The sequence below is a fragment of the Microtus oregoni genome, unplaced genomic scaffold (assembly GCF_018167655.1).
Source record: "Microtus oregoni isolate MIOR12 unplaced genomic scaffold, Mior012 000067F_ref0000223, whole genome shotgun sequence".
Classification (NCBI taxonomy): domain Eukaryota; kingdom Metazoa; phylum Chordata; class Mammalia; order Rodentia; family Cricetidae; genus Microtus; species Microtus oregoni.
This window is the reverse complement of record NW_024543974.1, coordinates 8,341,111-8,362,007: the sequence shown is the minus strand read 5'-3', so window position 1 is coordinate 8,362,007 and position 20,897 is coordinate 8,341,111. Positions and strand designations below refer to the sequence as shown.

Sequence of the window (20,897 nt, the reverse complement as noted above, 5' to 3'; positions counted from 1 at the left end):
ATAAAAACAGAGATGTTGACCAAGGGAATCGAATAGAAGACCCGGATATTAACCCACAAACCTATGAACACCTGATTTTCAACAAAGGAGCTAAAAGTATACAATGGAAGAAAGAAAAAATCTTCAATAAATGGTGCTGGCATATCTGGATGTCAATCTGTAGAAGAATGAAAATAGACCCATATCTATCAGCATGCCCAAAACTCAAGTTCAAATGAATTAAAGACCTCAGTGTAATTTCAACCACAGTGAACCTGATAGAAGAAAAAGTGGGAAGCAGACTGCAACACATGGGCACAGGAGACCACTTCCTACGTATAACCCCAGTAGCACAGACAATAAGAGCAACATTCAATAAATGGGACCTACTAAAACTGAGAAGCTTCTGTATTGCAAAGGACACTGTCATTAAGAACAAAAGGCAACTTACGTATTGGGACAAGATCTTCATCAAAGTTCTGATCTCCAAAATACATAAAGAACTCAAGAAACTATAATTTAAAATGCTAATTAGTACATTTAAAAAATGGGGCACTGAAGAGAACAGAGAATTCTCAACAGAAGAACTTCAAATGGCCAAAGGACACTTAAGGTCAAGCTCAACCTCCTTAGCTATCAAGGAATTACAAATCAAAACAAATTTGAGATACCATCTTACACCTGTCAGAATGGCTTAAATCAAAAACACCAATGAGCCTATGCTGGAGAGGATGTGGAGTAAGGGGTACACTCATTCATTGCTGGTGGGAATGCAAACTTGTGAAACTACTTTGGAAATCAGTGTGCTGGTTTCTCAGGAAATTCGGGATAAACCTACCCCAGGATCTAGCAATACCACTCTTGGGAATATACCCAAGAGATGTCCAATCATACTACAAAAGCATTTGTTCAACTATGTTCATAGCAGCATTATTTGTAATAGTCAGAACCTGGAAACAATCTAGATGCCCCTCAATGGAAGAGTGGATAAAGAGAGTGTGGATAATATATGCATTAGAGTACTACTCAGTAGTAAAAATCAATGACATTTTGAATTTTGCATGCAAATGGATGGACATAGAAAGTACTATCCTAAGTGAGATAATCCAGACCCAAAAAGATGAATATGGTATGTACTCACTCATAAGCGGATTTTAGCCATAAATAAAGGACATTGAGCCTATAATTCGGGAGCCTAGAGAAGCTAAATAAAAAAGGTGAACCCAAAGAAAAATATATAGTTATCCTCCTGATATTGGAAGTAAAGAAGATTGTCAGGTAAAAATAGGGAACTTGGGGCTTGGGGTTGGGGTGTGGGTACGGGGAGAGGGGGAGAGAGAAGGCAGAAGGGGAGGATGGGGAGAGCTTGGGGGAATGGGCTGATTGGGATGGAGGAAGGGTGGATATGCGAGCAGGGAAGTAGATATTTTTATTAAGGGAGCCATTTTGGGGTTGGCAAGAGACTTGACTCTAGAAAGGTTCCCAGGTGTCCAAGGAGATGTCCCCAGCTTGTTCCTTGGGCAGCTGAGGAGAGAGTGCCTGATATGGCCCTATCCTGATGAATATCTTGCATATCACCATAGAAACTGCATCTGCCAATGGATGAAGCTAGAGACCGAGACCCACATTGGAGCACTGGACTGAGCTTCCAAGGTCCAAAGAAGGAGCAGAAGGAGGTAGAAGATGAGCAAGGAAGTCAGGACCTCAGGACCGCGATGGGTGCACCCACCCACTGAGATGGTAGGGCTGATCTAATGGGAGCTCATCAAGGCCAGCTGGACTGGGACAGATGGAGCATGTGATCAAACGTGGCTGACAAGGAGGGGTGACTGAGAAGCCAAGAACAATGGCATTGGATTTTGATTATACTGCATGTACTGGCTTTGTGGGAGCCTAGTCTGTTTGGATGCTCACCTTCCTAGAACTGGATGGAAGGTGGAGGACCTTGGACTTCCCACAGGGCAGGGAAACCTGACTGCTCTTTGGACTGGAGAAGGACGGAAGGAGGAGTGGGCAGAGGGAGAGGGAAATGGGAGGAGAGGAGTAGGTAGAAATTTTTAATAAATAGAAAAAAAGAATGCAGGTTTTAAGGACCTGTGTTTCTTGACAAATTGGTGGATCCATATCACTATAAGCCCAAACTGAATTAAAATATCCGGTCACAAATATATTTAATATACCTATGCTACCAAACATTGTAGATTAGCAATGTAGACCATAGAGTATGGGTAGATTTTCCACTTAATGGAATGACTTAATTGTGTTTTTGAGGATTCAGACATTATCTCTATGAAGGAAGTGACCAAAATTCAAAATAGGAGTTTTATTTTTTCTAAATATATACTGCTTCCATAAAACTGTACTCTGAAAAATTACAATTTAGCTATTTCAATAAAAGGAGGTTTGTATATAGTCCATCACAGTCAGAATCATATAAATTTTCAGTCTTCAGGTGGAACATAACTTCTCTTAAGTGGAATAAATTCCCTTTTATTTCTTATAACATTGTATACAAACTGATGGCCTTTCAATTTTATTCTCAATGAAATAAGTGAATTTGTGTGAGGCTTACCTAAAAAGTATTTCATAAGAAAAAGTCTTATGTATTCAAATTATCTTAGTTGTTTCTAAAGTATAATGAGCATTGGGTTGAACACCTGAATATCTAGTACTCCAGAGGCAGGAGAAGGATTCAAGAGTATTCCGAACTATATACTTATTTTCATGTCCATCCTGCCTCACAAAAAAATCACAGTCACAGAGGACATAGACAACAATGAGGATCCTAAGAGAGACATACAGAGATCAAATCTACATGGGAAGTAGAAAACAACAAGATCTCCTGAGTTAACTGAATCCATGGGAACCGTGGGAGAGGGTTGAAGGGGAGAGAAGAGGAAAGAAGGAGAGCAGAAAACAATGTATAGCTCAATAAAATAAAAATTAAAGTAGAACAAAACAAAATAAAACAAAACAAATGGAAAAATACCTAATAAGTTTAAAATATTTATGTAACAGTTAATAAACTGTTCCTAAGATTAATTCTGGAATTTTCTCAAAATATGTTAATGTCCCCTTAATATATAAGGAATTATTCTTTTTACTCATTAACTGAATCATAATTTCTTTTTAGATTTTTGGATGAATAACAAGAATAATCTTCCTTCATTATTTGTATACCCTTATAGTACAAGTATAACAACAGTTGTTTAAGAAATTATTTGAGTTGTTTTATTTTGGTTTTGACTTCTGAGCTTACTAAGTACCTAATATACATAATTACAGTGTTGCATTTTAATGATGCATTATTAGTGTATCTTTATACAGTTTCATAGCTTTATTTATTTTAAATTTTACCAGCTGTCAATGTTTAGAATCAGCTAATGAAACACTCAACTCATGATTACCCTTGTGATCTTAATATCAAGAGTTTTACCCAATCAAGACAATTTTGGCAGATTTCTGAGTAGTAAAATAGTAAACTAAGTTATTCTTCCACTTTTTACACCAATTATTTAGGTTATGATAGAAGATCAATCAAAATGTGCTTTCAGGAAAAGATAATCACTTCTTTTTTGTGGATAAATTAAATGTATATTAGACTACTAAACATACCTATTTTATAAACGAGAAATGAATACCAATATATGTGATAACCTGTGATATAACAGATATATCTTTTTAAAATTAAGAAAAAATATATTTCTCTTTCTTTTATATATAGAACATGTGTATAGAGTCTTAAGACTCCATGTAGCCGGGCAATGGTGGCGCACGCCTTTAATCCCAGCACTCGGGAGGCAGAGGCAGGCGGATCTCTGTGAGTTCGAGACCAGCCTGGTCTACAGAGCTAGTTCCAGGACAGGCTCCAAAGCCACAGAGAAACCCTGTCTCGAAAAACCAAAAAAAAAAAAAAAAAAGACTCCATGTATTTTGTTCTGTTACTAAATACACAGGTATGATTTGTTGGAAGGAGGGTCCCTTGTTCATCCCAGCCACCCAGAATCAAAATAATCACACAGAAACTGTATTAATTAAAATACTGGTTGGCCCATTAGCTCTAGTTTCTTATTGGCTAACTCTTATATTAATTTAACCCATTTCTATTAATCTGTATATCACCACGAGGCTGTGGCCTACCAGCCAAGTTTTATCACATCTATCTCCAGTGGCTCCATGGTATCTCCCTGACTCCATGTCCTCCCCATCTACCAAAGTTCTGTCCTATCAACAGGCCAAGGCAGCTTCTTTATTCATTAATGGTAATCACAGCACACAGAGGGGACTCCCACATCACCTCCCCTTTTCTGTTTAAATAATTAAAGGAAGTTTTTAACATAGTAAAATTACATATAACAAAACAGGTTTCAAATGGGAAAACTGGACTGAATGCTGGCAGAAAGAAGGGCAGAATCAGAGAAATGCCATGGATCTGCCACCAGAGATAGATGTGATGAAACTTTGCTGGTAGGCCATGACGTTGTAGTGATTTAGAGATTAATAGAAATGGTTTAAATTAAGATGTAAGAATTATCCAATAAGAAGCTAGAGCTAATGCACTAAGCAGTGTTTTAATTAATGTAGTTTCTGTGTGGTTATTTTGGTTCGGGGTAGCTGTGATGAACAAGCAGGTCCTCCTCCTACAATGATTGGAGACAAAACATATTAATGAATTAATTTTTAGTCAGTTGATAACATTTTACACTTAGATATTTTGTTTTCTTGAGGATCAAATGTTATCCACTGAGTGATTTACTTAGTAATATGTTCAGGAAGTAAGGCATCATGTGTGAAATGACCATACACTGTGATAATATGCATTCAAAGTCACAAGATATATCATTTGATTGAACTAGAAACATTTATTAAATTAAGATAGCCCTCTCCTTATTTTTATAAAAGGAGTTTCATTTAGCTCAGATTGGTCTCAACATAATTATGAAGCTCAAGATGACACTAACCTATTTCTGTATTGCCAAGGTACCTAGTACTAGTATGCCTCACACCTAGTTTTTTCTCTTTAATTTATGGAAAAATTACCATGAAGATAAGTGATCAGTAGCTAGTAAACTACAGATCAGTCTCAGTCTTTAGAAGCCTTTAAACATATCAGTTCCAAAGGACAATTTATTATAACTAATCAAATTATAATATGTAAGCACTGTAGTGGTATCATCTTTGTACAAAAAAAGCTTGCCTAAAGATCAGAGAATGGAGCTAGACACTAGCTAACCATTGATGTCTGAAGGTCTGTACAAATTGACAGGAAATAAAATGTCTGTGTGCAGAACAGAAGTGATAAGGTGTGAGGAAACAGGATCTTATTCTCTTTTCAGCAGAGAATTTAAGAAGTAAGGTGGCTGTGGATTTTCTCCTTTGTCTCTGATCTCTCAGCATTTTCCCCAATATCTGATCCTGGGCTCTTATAATTAAGATCTATTAGAGCTTGTGCTACACATGACACTGATACAAATATAATAGCAAAAACACATTCATTACGAGAGGGAAACTCATCTGTACTGCTTTCATATGCCTTCATAAATCTTTAATGTTTCAATGGTATACACTAGTACTACTGCCAATCTTAGAAGTCAGTACAAATTTTAATACCAGGACATGGTTTTATAAAAATAAGATGAAAATATTTTAATATATTTTTCAAAAAATTATATTTTAACAAATTATACACAGATATGGACAAAAGGTCATACACAATGTATTTTCTTAGAATCAAGGGTCCTTAAATCTTTGGATAATAATACACATGGATATATGAAATACACTGCCACTTACACTGTGCACTTTTACATAGCCATATGATTATCTGTTTTTTGAGTACATTTTTACAATGTTCCTTGAAAATCCATTATTTATTAAAGTATATATTCCCCTAATAGCCATTTAAAATGTCATTTTTGATGGATTCTTCATTTGGTGATATTTTTATTAACTAAATGATAATGTCAAAGAACATGAAAATGGTAAACATAATGTTGTGATGTTATTATAAGAGGAAAGTTTTGGAATGTAGGTTGTTGTTCCAAGAGCAAAGACATGCAGATGAGTATGTCAAGTGACTCTAATATCAAATGCTTTATAAACCAACTTTATTATAAAATACAAAATTTCAGAAAGCTCTCAAATGACACAAGATGTTTTACTAAAGTTGTTTCCCAAACAAATAAATAAATTAATTAATTCTCATTTTAAAATTTACTGATGTTTGTTATATTTAGTTATATGTCACCATTTGTCTGCTTGTGTATTTGTGCATGTGAGTGAGTGCAGGTGTGGGTTGGTGGCAGATGTATTTGAGCTGGAGTTACAACCAGTTGAGATTCAATGAACTTAACTCAGATATTCTTCATGAACGGTAAGCACTCCATCTCTAAGATGTTTCTCTAGCCACACTACTTTCTTTCCTTCTTACAAAAGCAAGTTAACATTATTGGCAAAACATTAAGAAAAGGGACTTTATAATTTATTCATACAATCAATGATTTTTGGTCCGTCTGGGGCTATATAAACAAAATAGTATTAACAAATTCCTCTAAAAAGTTTTTAGAAAAATCTTATTCATAAAAGCTATATTTCTGTTTTTGTTAACTTACAAGGGACTTTAAAAGCTATGTGCTCATTTCAGCGAGTCGTTATCAGGAAAAAAAAATGACTGAGTTTTCAACAAATTTCAGAAATATGTTTAAGCAAAATTTAAAGGAACATTTTAGATTCAGTAAAAGAATTGATTATTATTATAACCCACAGTAAAAGTAAGTTTCTTTTTTTTTTTTTTTACTGTTTTTGTTTTTTTAAGACAAGGTTTCTCTGTAGCTTTGGAAACTGTCCTGGAACTAGCTCTTTCCTCTCCCTCAACTCCTCCCCAATCTTACCTAACTCTCTACCAACCCAATGTAATTTTATTTCTTTTTCTGTCTCTCAATAAAAGAAAACTAACTCAAATAAGCAAACAAAAAAAATGGACAAAAAGTACAAAACCCAAAAGGAACACACACATACACACATGGAGATCATTTTGTGGTGAGAAATTACTCCTGGGAATGAAGAGCAACCTGAAATGTGGTTAATATAAAAGGGCTTTTCCACAAGAGAAAATGGATTTTTCCATTTTCCAGTACGTATCAATTGTAAACACCTTCTTGTTTGAGGGTGAGACTTTTTTTTTTTTTTATTGAGAAAAGAAGAAAAAAAAACGTAAACAAAAAAACAAGTTTTGCACCTCCTCCCAGCCCCCCCCCCATTTCCCTCCCCCTCCTCCCACCCTTCTCTCCCTCCTCCCACCCTTCTCCCCCTCCCCCCACTCCTCTCCCCCTCCCTCTCCAGTTCACAGAGCAGTCCGGGTTCCCTGCCTGTGGTAAGTCCTAGGTCCTCCCCCCTCCGTCCATATCTAGGAAGGTGAACATCCAAACTGGCTAGGCTCCCACAAAGCCAGCAAATTAAGTAGGATCAAAACCCAGTGTCATTGTCCTTGGTGTCTCATCAGCACTCATTGTTCGCCATGTTCAGAGAGTCCGGTTTTATCCCATGCTTTTTCGGTCACAGTCCAGCTGGCCTTGGTGAGCTCCCCGTAGATCAGCTCCACTGTCTCAGTGGGTGGATGCACGCCTCGTGGTCCCGACTTCTTTGCTCATGTTCTCCCTCCTTCTGCTCCTCTAGAGGGGCTCCCAAGTGCCCAAGATGAGGTTCCCAGTTAGTTCCTTGGGCAGCTGAGGATTGGGAACCTGAAATGACCCTATCCTAGAGCAATACTGACGAATATCTTGCATATCATCATAGAATCTTCATCTGGTGATGGATAGAGATAGAGACAGAGACCCACACAGGAGCACTGGACTGAGCTCCCAAGGTCCCAATGAGGAGGGTGAGACTTTTAAACAATTACATGACACATAAATGTGATGATAATGTATCATTGAAATCCTCAGTCTAATATCCTCTCCACTGGAATTAAATTTTTTTTTCTGCTGAAATACTTGGAAATTATTTTATCGCTATTAAAACGCAAAAAAGTATAAAATGTTATAAAAAATAGGTATAATTCATTATGTTAACAAATTAAGTAAATGAGAAGTGATGGCAGATTGTATATAAAGATATACAAAAAAGAAAATTTCCTACCTGTGTCTAAATAAAATGACTGTTATAATTTTCCTAGTAAATTATGTTTAGAGGATATGCTATCCTGTATTTCAAATACTATCAGCTACTGGATATATGTCAGCCACCGTATTAGGCTTACCTTTTACAAATATACTACTACTCATAGTAACATGACTAGTTTAACCTTATAATTAAAGCTATGAAAACATAAATAGAAATAATCTACTTCTATTGAGGAACTAGGAAAGGATCACTTACTAGATTCAGGATCAGAGTTACCATCTCCTTCAGTGCGGTTGTTTGGAGCGCCGTGATCAAAGTACTCTTCCTGAGGATATCCGAGAGGCAGGGCATGGGATGTGCTGGGAAGGCTGCCTGCATCATGGTCTCCCAATCCACCATCACTGATGCTTTCCTGAGAGCCTTCTGGTAGGTGAAATGTGACCCGTCGTTGGGACTGAAAGGAAAAAGAAATTACAAGGTTTCATCAATGTCTGAATAATTGCTTAATTCATCCCATTTATGAAATGTATTATTTCATCTATCTGGTAAAACCACATAAAATTATCTTCCACTGTGCAGAATTTCAGGCATTTTTTTTAAACAGGCAGATGTTTTCAAACCAGTTTACATGGCAGCAGTTTTGCCTTTGTTAAATTTCTAAATAGAGCAAATCCAAAAGAGGTAAGAGCAGAAATATTTTCTAAGCATAAGAGTCTGTTGGAGTTTATGCTATTTGAGCATGCTACAAATTTTTGACCATCATTTTAATATAGAATCCCTTAGTAGTATTTGACAAAATTCACCTTTTGAATATCAAGAATAAATATAAAACAGCTTTGTAGCTTTTTCTCTGATATTCCAGTGAACTAAAACAATGATGACTTTATTTATTATTATCTACTGTAAAAGTAAATTTTTATATTTTTAGAATAATCTGTTGGCCAGGAATTTTTTTTTAGAATTCATCTAGTTTTGTTCTGTTCTATAAAAACACAAATAGCCACATGTTGTATGGAGAGGGCCTGCTGTTTGTCCCAGCTGCCCAGCTAGCTTACACCCAAAATAGCCACACAGAAACTGTATTAATTTAAACACTGCCTGGACCATTAGCTCTAACTTCTTATTGGCTAGCTCTTACATCTTAGTATAACCCATTTCTATTAATCTATATATCATCACAAGGTCATGGCCTACCAGCAAAGTCTCAGCACATCTATCTCTGGTGGTGGGTCCATAGGACTCTCTCATGACTCTGCATTCTTCCTCCCAGAATTCAGTTCTGTCTTCTCCTCCTACCTAAGTTCTGCCCTATCTGGCCCAAAGCAGTTTCTTTATTCATTAACCAATGAAAGCAACACACAAACAAAAGGACTTCCTACATCAGCCACATAATATAGATAACTGCTATTGACAATTATAAAGAGAAACTAAAAGAATTATTTTAAGTACCAATAACAGCAGAATATAAAATGGCTAAATAAGTTAAAACAGAAAAATTAAGCATAAATTATTAAGTGTAAGAAGTCTATGAATTCTAGAAACAGAAATTTGCTAACCAGATGCAGCACCATTTAAGTTCTCAGTATTACTATTTTATACAGTAGCTCATGTACAAAAATAGCCTCCTGATTGCACTTCACTTCCTGTTTTCACAACCTTCTGCATCTGAACCAAATAATTCTGGACTGGGCCAGTATAATCAAACTTACAACACCTGCTTTGCTTTCTTTGATTAGTCACTATAGAGATAGCTAGCTCTATTCTGATGTGTCTGAGTACAGAAGGACCTATATTACTAGGAAGCACAAACAAGTGAAGTGGACAGACAAGATAAAAGAAAAATAAAAGTTAAAATTTAAAAAAAAACTGTTTCAGAATAGAGACATTATAAACTGGGAAGAATTCATAGTAGATATTTTATCTAAAGTTCTTAATTGAATATACTATAGTCAGGATAAGACCAAAAGCCTCAATTTTCTCACGGTTGTCCAAATATTCTCCTAATCAGCATCAAATAGCCTAGAAAACAATGCCCACATTCCCCCAAATAATGGAATATTTATGTTTGTATTTTTGTTTAGAGTGTTGTTCACAAGTTTTTATGGATAATGATCAGGAGAAAAAGCTAAACAAAGGAGATTATATTCAGGGTATTTTTTAGTAGAAAAAAATAGAATATGCTCTGGGATAATGTTCTTGTACATTGTAAACATTTGTCATTTGTATTGGTTTAATAAAACATTGATTGGCAAGTAGCCCAGCAGAAAGTATAAATGGGGTGACCAGACAAAGAAAATTCTGGAAAGAGGAAAGACAGAGACACAGTCTTATGCCGCCATACACAGTCTCTGCTAGTCATATGCAGAAGAAGCAAGATGAGAATGCCTTTCTGAGAATAGATAATAAGCTAAAATAGATAAGTATTATGGGTTAATTCAAGTTGTGAGAGCTAGTTAATAATAAGCCTTAGCAATAGGCCAAACTACTTACAATTAATAAAAGTTTTTGTCTACTTATTTGAGACTTAATGCCTTTGGGACTAGGTAGGACAGAAACTCTGTTTGAAAAAAAACTTTCATGAGTTCAGTTTATATGTTTTGGAATTTAAAATGGGAGGGTGCAAATGTTTTTTATTTCCTCATCTGATAACATACAATATACAAACATATATGCATATAGTACTTAATTGCTTAATTTGCATCCTGATTATTTTTTATATTCCTAATTTCCAGAGTATGTTCATAATAAAATATGAAAAGATTAATGTGCTATGGTATATTTAATGTACTTATGATCAGAAACCTTTCATTATTTCTAATAGGATTCTGATGATATTCTATTATACCAATATAATAATATTGGCACCTGTAAGAGGGTGTAACAAGTAGTGTTGGTTGAGGCATTTGCAGAAGAATTAACCCATAGCATAAAAAAGCTAAATACAAGGAAAATCTGGTAGGTTATGGTAGTATACAACTTTAGTCATAGCACTAAGGAGGTGGGGACAGATAGATATCAGTGATTGGGAATCCAGTCTGATCTATATATCGTGTCCTAGACTTGACAGGGCTACAAAGTGTCAAGTGTGGTTCTGTTCATACATCATCATCATTACCACAATCATCATCATCTATTTTAACAATGAAATAAGGAAGAGTTCAGGGAAATATTGTCATTTTTGCTATTTTTTACAATGTATTAGTTATTGCATGAATAATTTCTAGATAATAAGATTGGATATTATATGCTTAAACTATAATATACATTTTAGGATCTATGCATTACTCCAGGAAACTTTTTAAAAAGGTGGAATCTTTTTTAATTAACTAATTTATTTATGAAAATTTCCACCTCCTCCCATTTCCCTCCCACTCACCCCACTTCCCTTCCCTCTCCAGGACAAAAAGAAGTCAGGGTGCCCTTCCCTGTGAGAAGTCCAAGGCCCTACCCCCTCCATTCAGGTTTAGGAAGGTGTGCATCCAAACAGACTAGGCTCCCAAAAAGCCAGTACATGCAGTAGAATCCCAACCCAGTGCCATTATCATTGGCCTCTCAGTCAGCCCTCATTGTCAGCCACATTCAGAGAGTCCAGTCTGATCACATGCTAATTCAGTCCCAATCCAGCTGGCCTTGGTGAGCTCCCAGTAGATCAGGCACACTGTCTCAGTGGGTGTATGCACACCTCGCAGTCCCGACTTCGTTGCTCATCTTCTCCCTTGATGTAGGTGAGCCTTCTTTCTATTGTTGTTTGTCTTTGTTTAGTGTTGGTCACAAGTTTTTATGGATAATGATCAAGAAAAAAAAGCTAAACAAAGGAGATTATATTCAGGTTTTTTTAATAGAAAAAATAGGATATGCTGTGGGATAATGTTCTTGTACATTGTGAACATTTGTCATTTGTATTGGTTTAATAAAACATTGATTCATTGTTAATTAATAAAGAAAACTGCTTGGCCTGATAGGTCAGAACATAGGTAGGTTGAGTAAACAGAACAGAATGCTGGGAAGAAGGAAAGTGAGGCATCCAGCTGCCATGGAGCCAACTACCAGGTCAGACATGGTGAATCTTTTCCTGTAAGCCACCACCTCATGGTGCTACACAGATTATTAGAAATGGGTTAGTTAAGATGTGAGAGTTAGCCAGTAAGTGGCTAGGACTAATGGGCAAAACAGTGTTTAAAAGAATAGAGTTTCCATGTTATTATTTCCGGGGCTAAGCTAATTATGCGGGAGCCGGGTGGGATCAAATGCAGGCCTGCTCACCTCCTTACTACACTCCCTCCTTCTGCTCTTCATCTGGACTTTGGGAGCTCAGTCAAGTGGGTCTTTGTCTCTATCTCCACCTATCACCATATGAAGGTTCTATGGTGATATGCAAGGTATTCATCAGTGTGGCTATGGGAAAAGGCCAGTTCAACCACCCTCTCCTCTATTGCCCAAGGACCTAGCTGGGGACATCCCCCTTGGAAACCTGGGAACGCCTCCCTCTAGAGCCAAGTCTCTTGCCAACCCTAAAATGACTTCCTTAATTAAGATATCTTCTTCCTTGCTCCCATACCCAACTTTCCTCCATCTCAAGCATCCCATTTCCCCAAGCTCTCCCCAATTCTCCCTTTCTCCTTTCTCTCTCCCAATATCCCCTTCTGCCACCCCATCCCCACGCCCGTCCTCTCAACTTTTGCCCGGAGATCTTGTCTACTTTCAATATCCAAAAGGATAAATATGTTTCTCTTGGGTTCACCTTCTTATTTAGCTTCTCTAGGATCACAAATTATAGGCTCAATGTCCTTTGTTTATGGCTAGAATCCACTAATGAGTGAGTACATACCATATTAATCTTTTTGAGTCTGGGTTATCTAATTCAGTAAAGTGTTTTCTATTTCCATCCATTTGCATGTAAAATTAAAGATGTCATTGTTTTTTACCACTGTGTAGAACTCTAATGTGTATATGTGTCACACTTTCTTTATCCATTCTTCCATTGAGGGGCACCTAGGTTTTTTTTCCTGGTTCTGGCTATTACAAATAGTGGTGCAATGTATATAGTTGAACAAATGCTTTTGTAGCATGATTGGGCATTTCTTGGGTATATTCCCAGGAATAGAATTGCTGCCTCCTGGGTCAGGTGATTCCCAGTTTCCTAAAAAACTGCCACACTGATTTCCAAAGTGATTTCACAAGTTTGCATTCCCACCAGCAATGGATGAGTGTTCCCCTTATTCCACATCCTCTCCAGCATAGGTTATTATTGGTGTTTTTGATTTTAGCCATTCTGACAGATGGAAGATGGTATCTCAAAGTTGTTTTGATTTGCATATCCATGATTGCTAAGGAAGTGCAACATGACCTTAACTATCTTTTGGCCATTTGAACTTCTTCTGTTGAGACTTCTCTGTTCAGTTCAGTACCCCCATTTTTTAATTGTTTTAAGGTGGGAAGTACTCTGCAACACATGGGCACAGGAGACCACTTCCTATGTATAACCCCAGTAGAACAGACAATAAGATCAACAATGAATAAATGTGACCTCCTGAAACTGAGAATCTTTTTTTAAAGCAAAGGACACTGTCATTAAGACAAAAAGGTAACCTACTGAATGGGAGATCTTCGCCAACCCCACATCAGACAAAGGCCTGATCTCCAAAATATATAAAGATCTCAAGAAACTAGACATTAAAAGGTGAAATCTTTCTTGGATTTTGCCCATTTACTACCATATTTCTGCTATTCATTATATGTAGGGCATTGTTCATGAAATAGAGAAAAGAAAGGCATTAGGTCTTTAATAATCATCATTATTATAAAGGCATAATCTGAACATCAGTCTGATTTTTATTTTCATATTCATCACTTACCTTACATTTGATCAAGGTAGAGGAAGGTAACAAATTCCATGTATATGAATATCCTATATTTCATCATCTGTGAGATATGCTCTTATTTATTAATACTAATGATATTTAGCAGTTCATTGGAGTAAATAACAATGTTGTATTCTTAAAAGTACAGAGTTTTATAATTGTTTATAGAAAGCATAGCTGTTGAAAATTTGAAGTTTAAAAGGACTTTATAAGCCTTAATTTTATTTTTATTTATTTATATACTCACATATTTATTATTCTCTAATATAATACATTCTAATCAGAGTTTACTCTCTTTCCTCTTCTCCCAGTCCCTCCCCTTACCTTTCTTTCCTCTTCAGGTCCACTCCTCTGTTTCTTTGAGGGTATGTGTCTAGTATTATTGTTATTTGTTAAGCTTTGATAGTCTTATAATCAAAAATGTTCTCAGATCAGTGTGTTAAGAAATTGATTGAAAACAGAAAGTAGACTCTGGCTAGGCAGTTTAAAATAGTAAATGCCACAAAGAAAAGTACATGGTTTATTTCCTAGTTGAAAACTAAAAAAAAATTCCTTGAACATCTTAGTAGCAAATGTTGCCAACAATTTTGTGGGTTCTGACCTCCTCCCTGGTGAGTAAATAATTCAAGGTGACCTTTTCAGAGGTAGTAATGATATGAGAAGAAAATCCTGAATGGGAGAGTAGGCTAGAGATACAATATTCCAATTGTTCTTGTTAAGAGACCCCCACAGGATGTCAGAGTCAACTTAAGCCACGCAGAAACATATACAAAATAACTGGTTCTTTAATTAGCTACTGTACGTTTCCTTCCTAAGAATGCTCAACCCTAGAGGAGAAACTTCCATGGTCACAAGCTGCAGGGTGGCCATGCAGTACCATAGAACTTGTAAATCACCTTACATTTCTAAATTCAGAAAAGTAAATCTCGGGGCTGGAGAGATGGCTCAGAGGTTAAGAGCATTGCCTGGTCTTCCAAAGGTCCTGAGTTCAATTCCCAGCAACCACATGGTGGCTCACAACCATCTGTAACGAGGTCTGGTGCCCTCTTCTGGCCTGCAAGCATACACACAGACAGAATATTGTATACATAATAAATAAAGAAATATTAAAAAAAAAAGAAAAGTAAATCTCTTCCTTTCTAAGCAAGTTTTCCTTGTCTTTTTAGAATATCCCACATTTGAATGTTCTTTATTTATTTATTTATTTATTTATTTATTTATTTTTCTGTGAAACTACCCTTTCTCTTGTGTGGCTGTTTTGTCACCATGTGGCAAGCTTGCCAGCTTGAATTAAAGGGAATTCTTTTTCTGCCATTCCATTCTTCTCTTTCAGGTAGGCACAGAGGTTTTAGATCTTGTGTGTCTAGGGATTATTTTCAAAAGTATAATACAAATATCCTTAATTTTAAAAGAAAAAATAATACAAATAATGTGTAAAATATGTGCACATTTTTGACAATAAATACTAATTATCCTCTAGAACAGCTGCTACAACCATGTTGTGAAGTAGAATAGAAATCTTTATTTATTAATGGTTTAATGGTAAACGTTTAGACTTTCTGAGACATTCTATGACCTTCAACTCACCATTACAAAGTTCAACTTATAAAAACTGCTTCAGAAAATATAGATGTTAGTAAATTCCCATTTGTTTGTTTTAAATAGTTTTAATCTATATAAAATCTTATGTGTCTGGAAAGACTATTTTTGTTCAAACTTTTAAAAACATTTTCCCTGTTGGCCAGAATTTGCAGAAACCCTGATGGAGGATAATTTTCTCATTCCAACATAACAACTTTAGATCATTTTCTCACTAAGAAACTAGAAGTGTTATAGTTCTAGGTTTAACTTTACTCACTTTCACATGCTAGTTATTATGATTAATATATTTTCAAGTATTTCAAGTAAAATATAAAGATGTATACTTATTATTCTTTTAGAAATTAAAAACCTTGGAAAATAGGTTGATAAGCTTACAAAATATTTCATTATAAAGATTCATGCATCATTGTTTTTACATAATTTAAAGTCAATACAATACTCCATGCATTATCTAAATGACTACACATAAATAAAATATACTGGCATAAAACTATAATTTATTTTCTTATAGTTAATAACTGCTTTTAAAAAATATAAATTTATGTAAATAGACAAGTATTATATTCCACAAGTAGAATATTTTATGTATCAATATTTTAATAATATATTATAGCTTTGTCATTTAAAATTTTAGAGTTAAAATGATAATAGAACAAGATAATAAAAAAATTACTGGCATAAATACATGGAATTGATAGCTTAACCTCTATGTTTAAGGTGTCAGTAATCTCTCCTTTTAAACTGAAGTCCCCTGTGAATAGTATATATCATGGAAAATGATAGAAGTGGTGGCTATGTACATTATTTGTGGATGTAAAGAGAGTGATGCAATATATATCTATCTACACTAAAAATGGCAATGTAATTTAGTACTAAGATATTATTCTACTCTGTGGTAGTACCTTTTAAAAACCATTGAAAAGAAATGCCCCAAAATACATGTGTTATAGGTTTATACATGTATCTTAAGATTCATTGAATATTCAAAAGGATATATGAGAGAGAATAAGTGAGTATATAAGTGTCAACCTCAGAGAATAAAACTCACTGCCTTTGCTGACCAACCTGAATGTGTTTAAAAACACAAACACACCATTACTATTTCAATTTTGAAAAGTATTTCTTCCACTTGAAACTTTCCCACATATTCATATATACTTGAAAACCCATCTGCAGAACAGACACAGTGACAAAAGATCTTGTTTATTCTCTCTTCTATCATTTGTACTCCAAACAAATGGAAATACTAAACTTAAAAGCAAGGCAATGGCTCAAAACTAGAAAGACAAGAGAGAGGGGTCTCTATTCAAGACAAAAATAAATCCAACGTTAAATTTTATTTTCCTAACTAATTAGTGTCAAGCTTCAGGGTCAATCCTATCATTTTTTGGTAGTCCTGAGTCAAGTTACAAGTTTGACACTTAAGAGGGATTCAGTAGCTATTTATTGAATAAATGAAAGAATTAATGAAATGACCCTGATCTATGATAGTTAGACGTATGCAGAAGCACATAACAGAAGTCAAACATGATATTTTATTACCTTTGTGATTCTGCTTTCTTTTAAAGACATTAATAGCTCTTATTGAGTCAATAAACAGTGTGGAAAATTTTTCCTTAATTCATGCACTGTATCAACTATCATGTCATTCGATTATCCTTCAGTGTGACCTGAGTCTTCATTGTAGTTCCAGAAGCATAGTTAACAAAGAGCTTACAAGCAAATGTGAGCAATATGACCAGACTTCCCTTTCAATAGAGCATCTTAAATATGGCCTACTTGCATTCAAAGGCGGTATTCAACGGTGGGAGTGGGGATGGGGTGGCGGGAAGGGAGGGAGGAGAGAGAGGGGAGAAGGGAAGGATAGGAGAGAGCTTGGGGGAGTAGGAGGTTTGAGATGGAGGAAGGGTAGATATAGGAGCAGGAAAGAAGATAAGAGAGCCATTTTAGAGTTGGCAAAAGACTTGGCTCTAGAGGGCATCCCAGGTGTCCACGGGGATGTCCCCAGATAGGTCCTTGGGCAGAAGAGGAGAGGGTGCCTGAAATGGCCTTCTCCCATAGTCACACTGATGAATATCTCAAATATCACCATAGAACCTTCGTCCGGTGATAGATGGAGATGGAGACAGAGACCCACTTCAGAGCTCCCAAGGTCCAGTTGAAGAGCATGAGGGAGAGGATGAGCACGGAAGACAGGACCGCAAAGGGTTGTTCCACTCACTGAGACAGGGTACCTGATCTAATGGGAGCTCACCAAGGCCAGCTGGACTGGGCCTGAACGAGTATGTGATCAAGCCAGGCTCTCTGAATGCGGATGACAATGTGGGCTGACTGAGAAGCCATTGATAATGGCACTGGGACTTGTTTCTACTGCATGTACTGGCTTTTTGGGACCCTAGTCTATTTGGATGCACACCTTCCTAGGCCTGGATGGCGGGGGGAGGGCCTTGGACTTCACACAGGGCAGTGTACCCTGCCCTCTCTTAAGACTGGAGGGAGGGTAGGAGGGGGAGGAGGGGGAGTGGAAGGGAAATGGGAAGAAGGGAGGAAGTGTAAATATTCGAATTCATTTGTTAGAATTTCTCAAGTGTAGAACATGATAAATGGTTTACCAAAAGATATAAAATAATCTAATATTCAATCACATCATGGATGTTTGAGTTCTTTCTCAATTCTGCTTTCAAAGTCTATGATCTGATATACATTTTTTTTCTGTTTTTATAATTTAGCAGTCCAAGAAATATCACTTACGTGAACATGCATGTATGTACACATGCATCCTTGCATACATTTATGTGTGTGTATTTCTATGTGTGTGTAACATCAATGCAAATGATCCACATGAGTCAAGAAGGGGACATTGTATATCACCTGGAGCTTGGGAGCTTGGTGCTGGGAACTGAACTAAGGACTTCTGGAAAAGCAAGAAATACTCCTCTTACCTGCTGAGTTAGCCCTCTGCCCTACCTACTGCTTTAATTCTCCAGGAAATGTTGTATTAAGTAAAAGTGTTAGAACTGGTTCATACTGAATGTTTTATTGTCTTCTTAAATTTAAAATTGGATGGATAATGAACATTAAGTTTTTGCTTTTCTTTTTCTCTTTCTTCTTTTTATTATTTCCCCCCAAATCATTACTTTAGTGATCCCTGAATCACTTTGCCTTTTTATAATTGTGGCACTTCAGGAAAGAATTAAACAAAAAATAATTATACTAATTTTGATAACTTAATAGTCATAATATATCTTGAAAAAATTGGCTTTATTTACCTTTAATATGTTTAACTTATTGTTTCTATTTTTAATTTTTATTGTACTGGAGGTTTTTTTTGTTGTTTTGTTTTGTTTTGTTTTGGTTTTCAAGACAGGGATTCTCTGTGGCTTTGGAGCCTGTCCTGGAACTAGCTCTTGTAGAGAAGGCTGGTCTCAAACTCACAGAGATCTGCCTGCCTCTGCCTCCTTTGAATGCAATGCCTTGCACATGACACACACATATTTTATTGCAGAACTATATCCCCATCACTACTCTTTGTTATATTAAACAAAATATTTCATTAATTTTTTTTTAAATTTCAAACAATGTACTGAAAGACCCCCCGCCCAGCTCTGATCTAATAAAGAGCAGAAGGGTTGATACCTAGGAAGAAGAGGGCTACATGAGGCTGACAGGCAGAGAGAATAAATAGGAGGAGAATTCTAGGTTTTAGAGGAATAACAAAAGAAGAAGGAGAGGAGAATAAGGGACACACCCAGAGTAAGAAGCCAGCCAGTTGGACAAGATAAGTAGTAAAAGTAAGTTATACAGAAAGAAAAGATAAAAAGCCTGAGTTGAAAGGTAGATAAAGAGGTACAGTTTAAGTTTAAAAAGCTACTCAGAAACAAGCTTAAGCTAGGCCAAACACTCAAAACTAATAAGTTTTTGATGGCCCAAAAAGAACCGGCCTGTTACACTGCACCCTCGTTGCTGGTCACCTACAGGGATCACTTGCAGCCTTCAGGCCCACGCTCTAGTCTCTCAGAAGGCAAGGCAATAAGCAGCAGTAGCAGCAGCAGTTGTGACTCCATGTAGAGGTAGTGCTTGTGGGTCAAGTGGTGGCAGTCACCTGGCAGGCATCAATGAGGCAAGGAGGGCCTGGACATGAACTGATTCTCCCATAGGCCAGAGAAAAGGTCCTACTTGGCAACAAAATGTTCCTGTTCTTCCTGTGACCAGATTCCCATACCTACTGCTACTTGCATCTATAGTTTCATTTCTCTCTATTGCTCATGCTGCTCTGTTTTGCCATGTCTTCCAAGTTATACTCTTTACTTTTTAAATAATGAATTTTTAGTATCTATTGACATTTTTTCTACTCCTAGCCATAATATAGGAACATTCAAAGTAAATATCTATTTTTCTTGTCTGTAATATGTAGAACTGTTAACTATTTCATGGAAATAATTTTCAAGCATCACAAAAAAGATAAACAAGTTTTCTTTTATATTTTGAAAATTTCATAGTGTGCCCAAAATATGTACATATATAATATAATATCACAATATAGTAATATAATAATATAAATATGTTAATCTATTAATTGTAACCACTCAAGAAATTATGGTGTACAACTTGAAACAAAAATATTGATTGATTCTAATTTTAATATAGCCTGCAACAGCCTTTCATTAGAATCATTGTCATCACATGTAATTCTTAGTAGAAATTATAGCCATAAGAATGCACATTGCTGCATTGGGGTGAGTTTCTGACTTGCAGCAGCAACCCGGGACAGGGAACTCAGACATTCCTCATTCCCCCTATACTTCCTGGGCTTCCTGCAGGACCTATACTCCCTACATACTGCCTCTCTCTTCCTATACCACGCAGCTTTCATCCAGAACCCCCCCTTCTCCCTCCCTTCCCTCTTCTGGGACATAACACCACCCAGTTCAGCCTGTCTGGGTGCTGGGGCCGAATCCTGAGGGAAACTGGGCTGGCGGGACTTCCTTTGTTTCAATAGCGTGCCTGCAGCAAGCAAGGTAGGCACTTTGTTTACGAGCTACCCAACCAGCACAAAGATCTGATCTTGGCACCAGGAGAGCCATCATTGGGGAGAGACATCACTGGAGCACCAGGAGAGACATCACTGGGGAGTGCCATGACTAGGAAGATACATCAGTAGGCAAGCAGACCTTATCCTGTAAAAGAAGATCCATAGGGGAGCATTTGAAGGAAGAGATGGGCAGGCGCCAATGCAAGAATTCACCCAACAATCTGAAAAACAACATGAAACCACCAGAACCCAGCGACCTCACAACAGGAGGACATAAACACCTTAATCAAGAAGAATTATAA

General features: G+C 36.5%; 1 protein-coding gene across 9 annotated transcripts in view; it reads right to left on the bottom strand.

Moving 5' to 3' along the window:
* Positions 1–20,897, bottom strand: part of LOC121440456 (protocadherin-11 X-linked) — a 511,499-nt gene that overhangs the window by 139,862 nt on the left and 350,740 nt on the right. For all 9 annotated transcript variants that reach the window (XM_041641214.1, XM_041641220.1, XM_041641215.1 and 6 more), the window contains one exon: positions 8,356–8,554. In XM_041641214.1, coding sequence (XP_041497148.1) covers positions 8,356–8,554 — 199 coding nt within the window. The remainder of the gene's footprint in view (positions 1–8,355; positions 8,555–20,897) is intronic.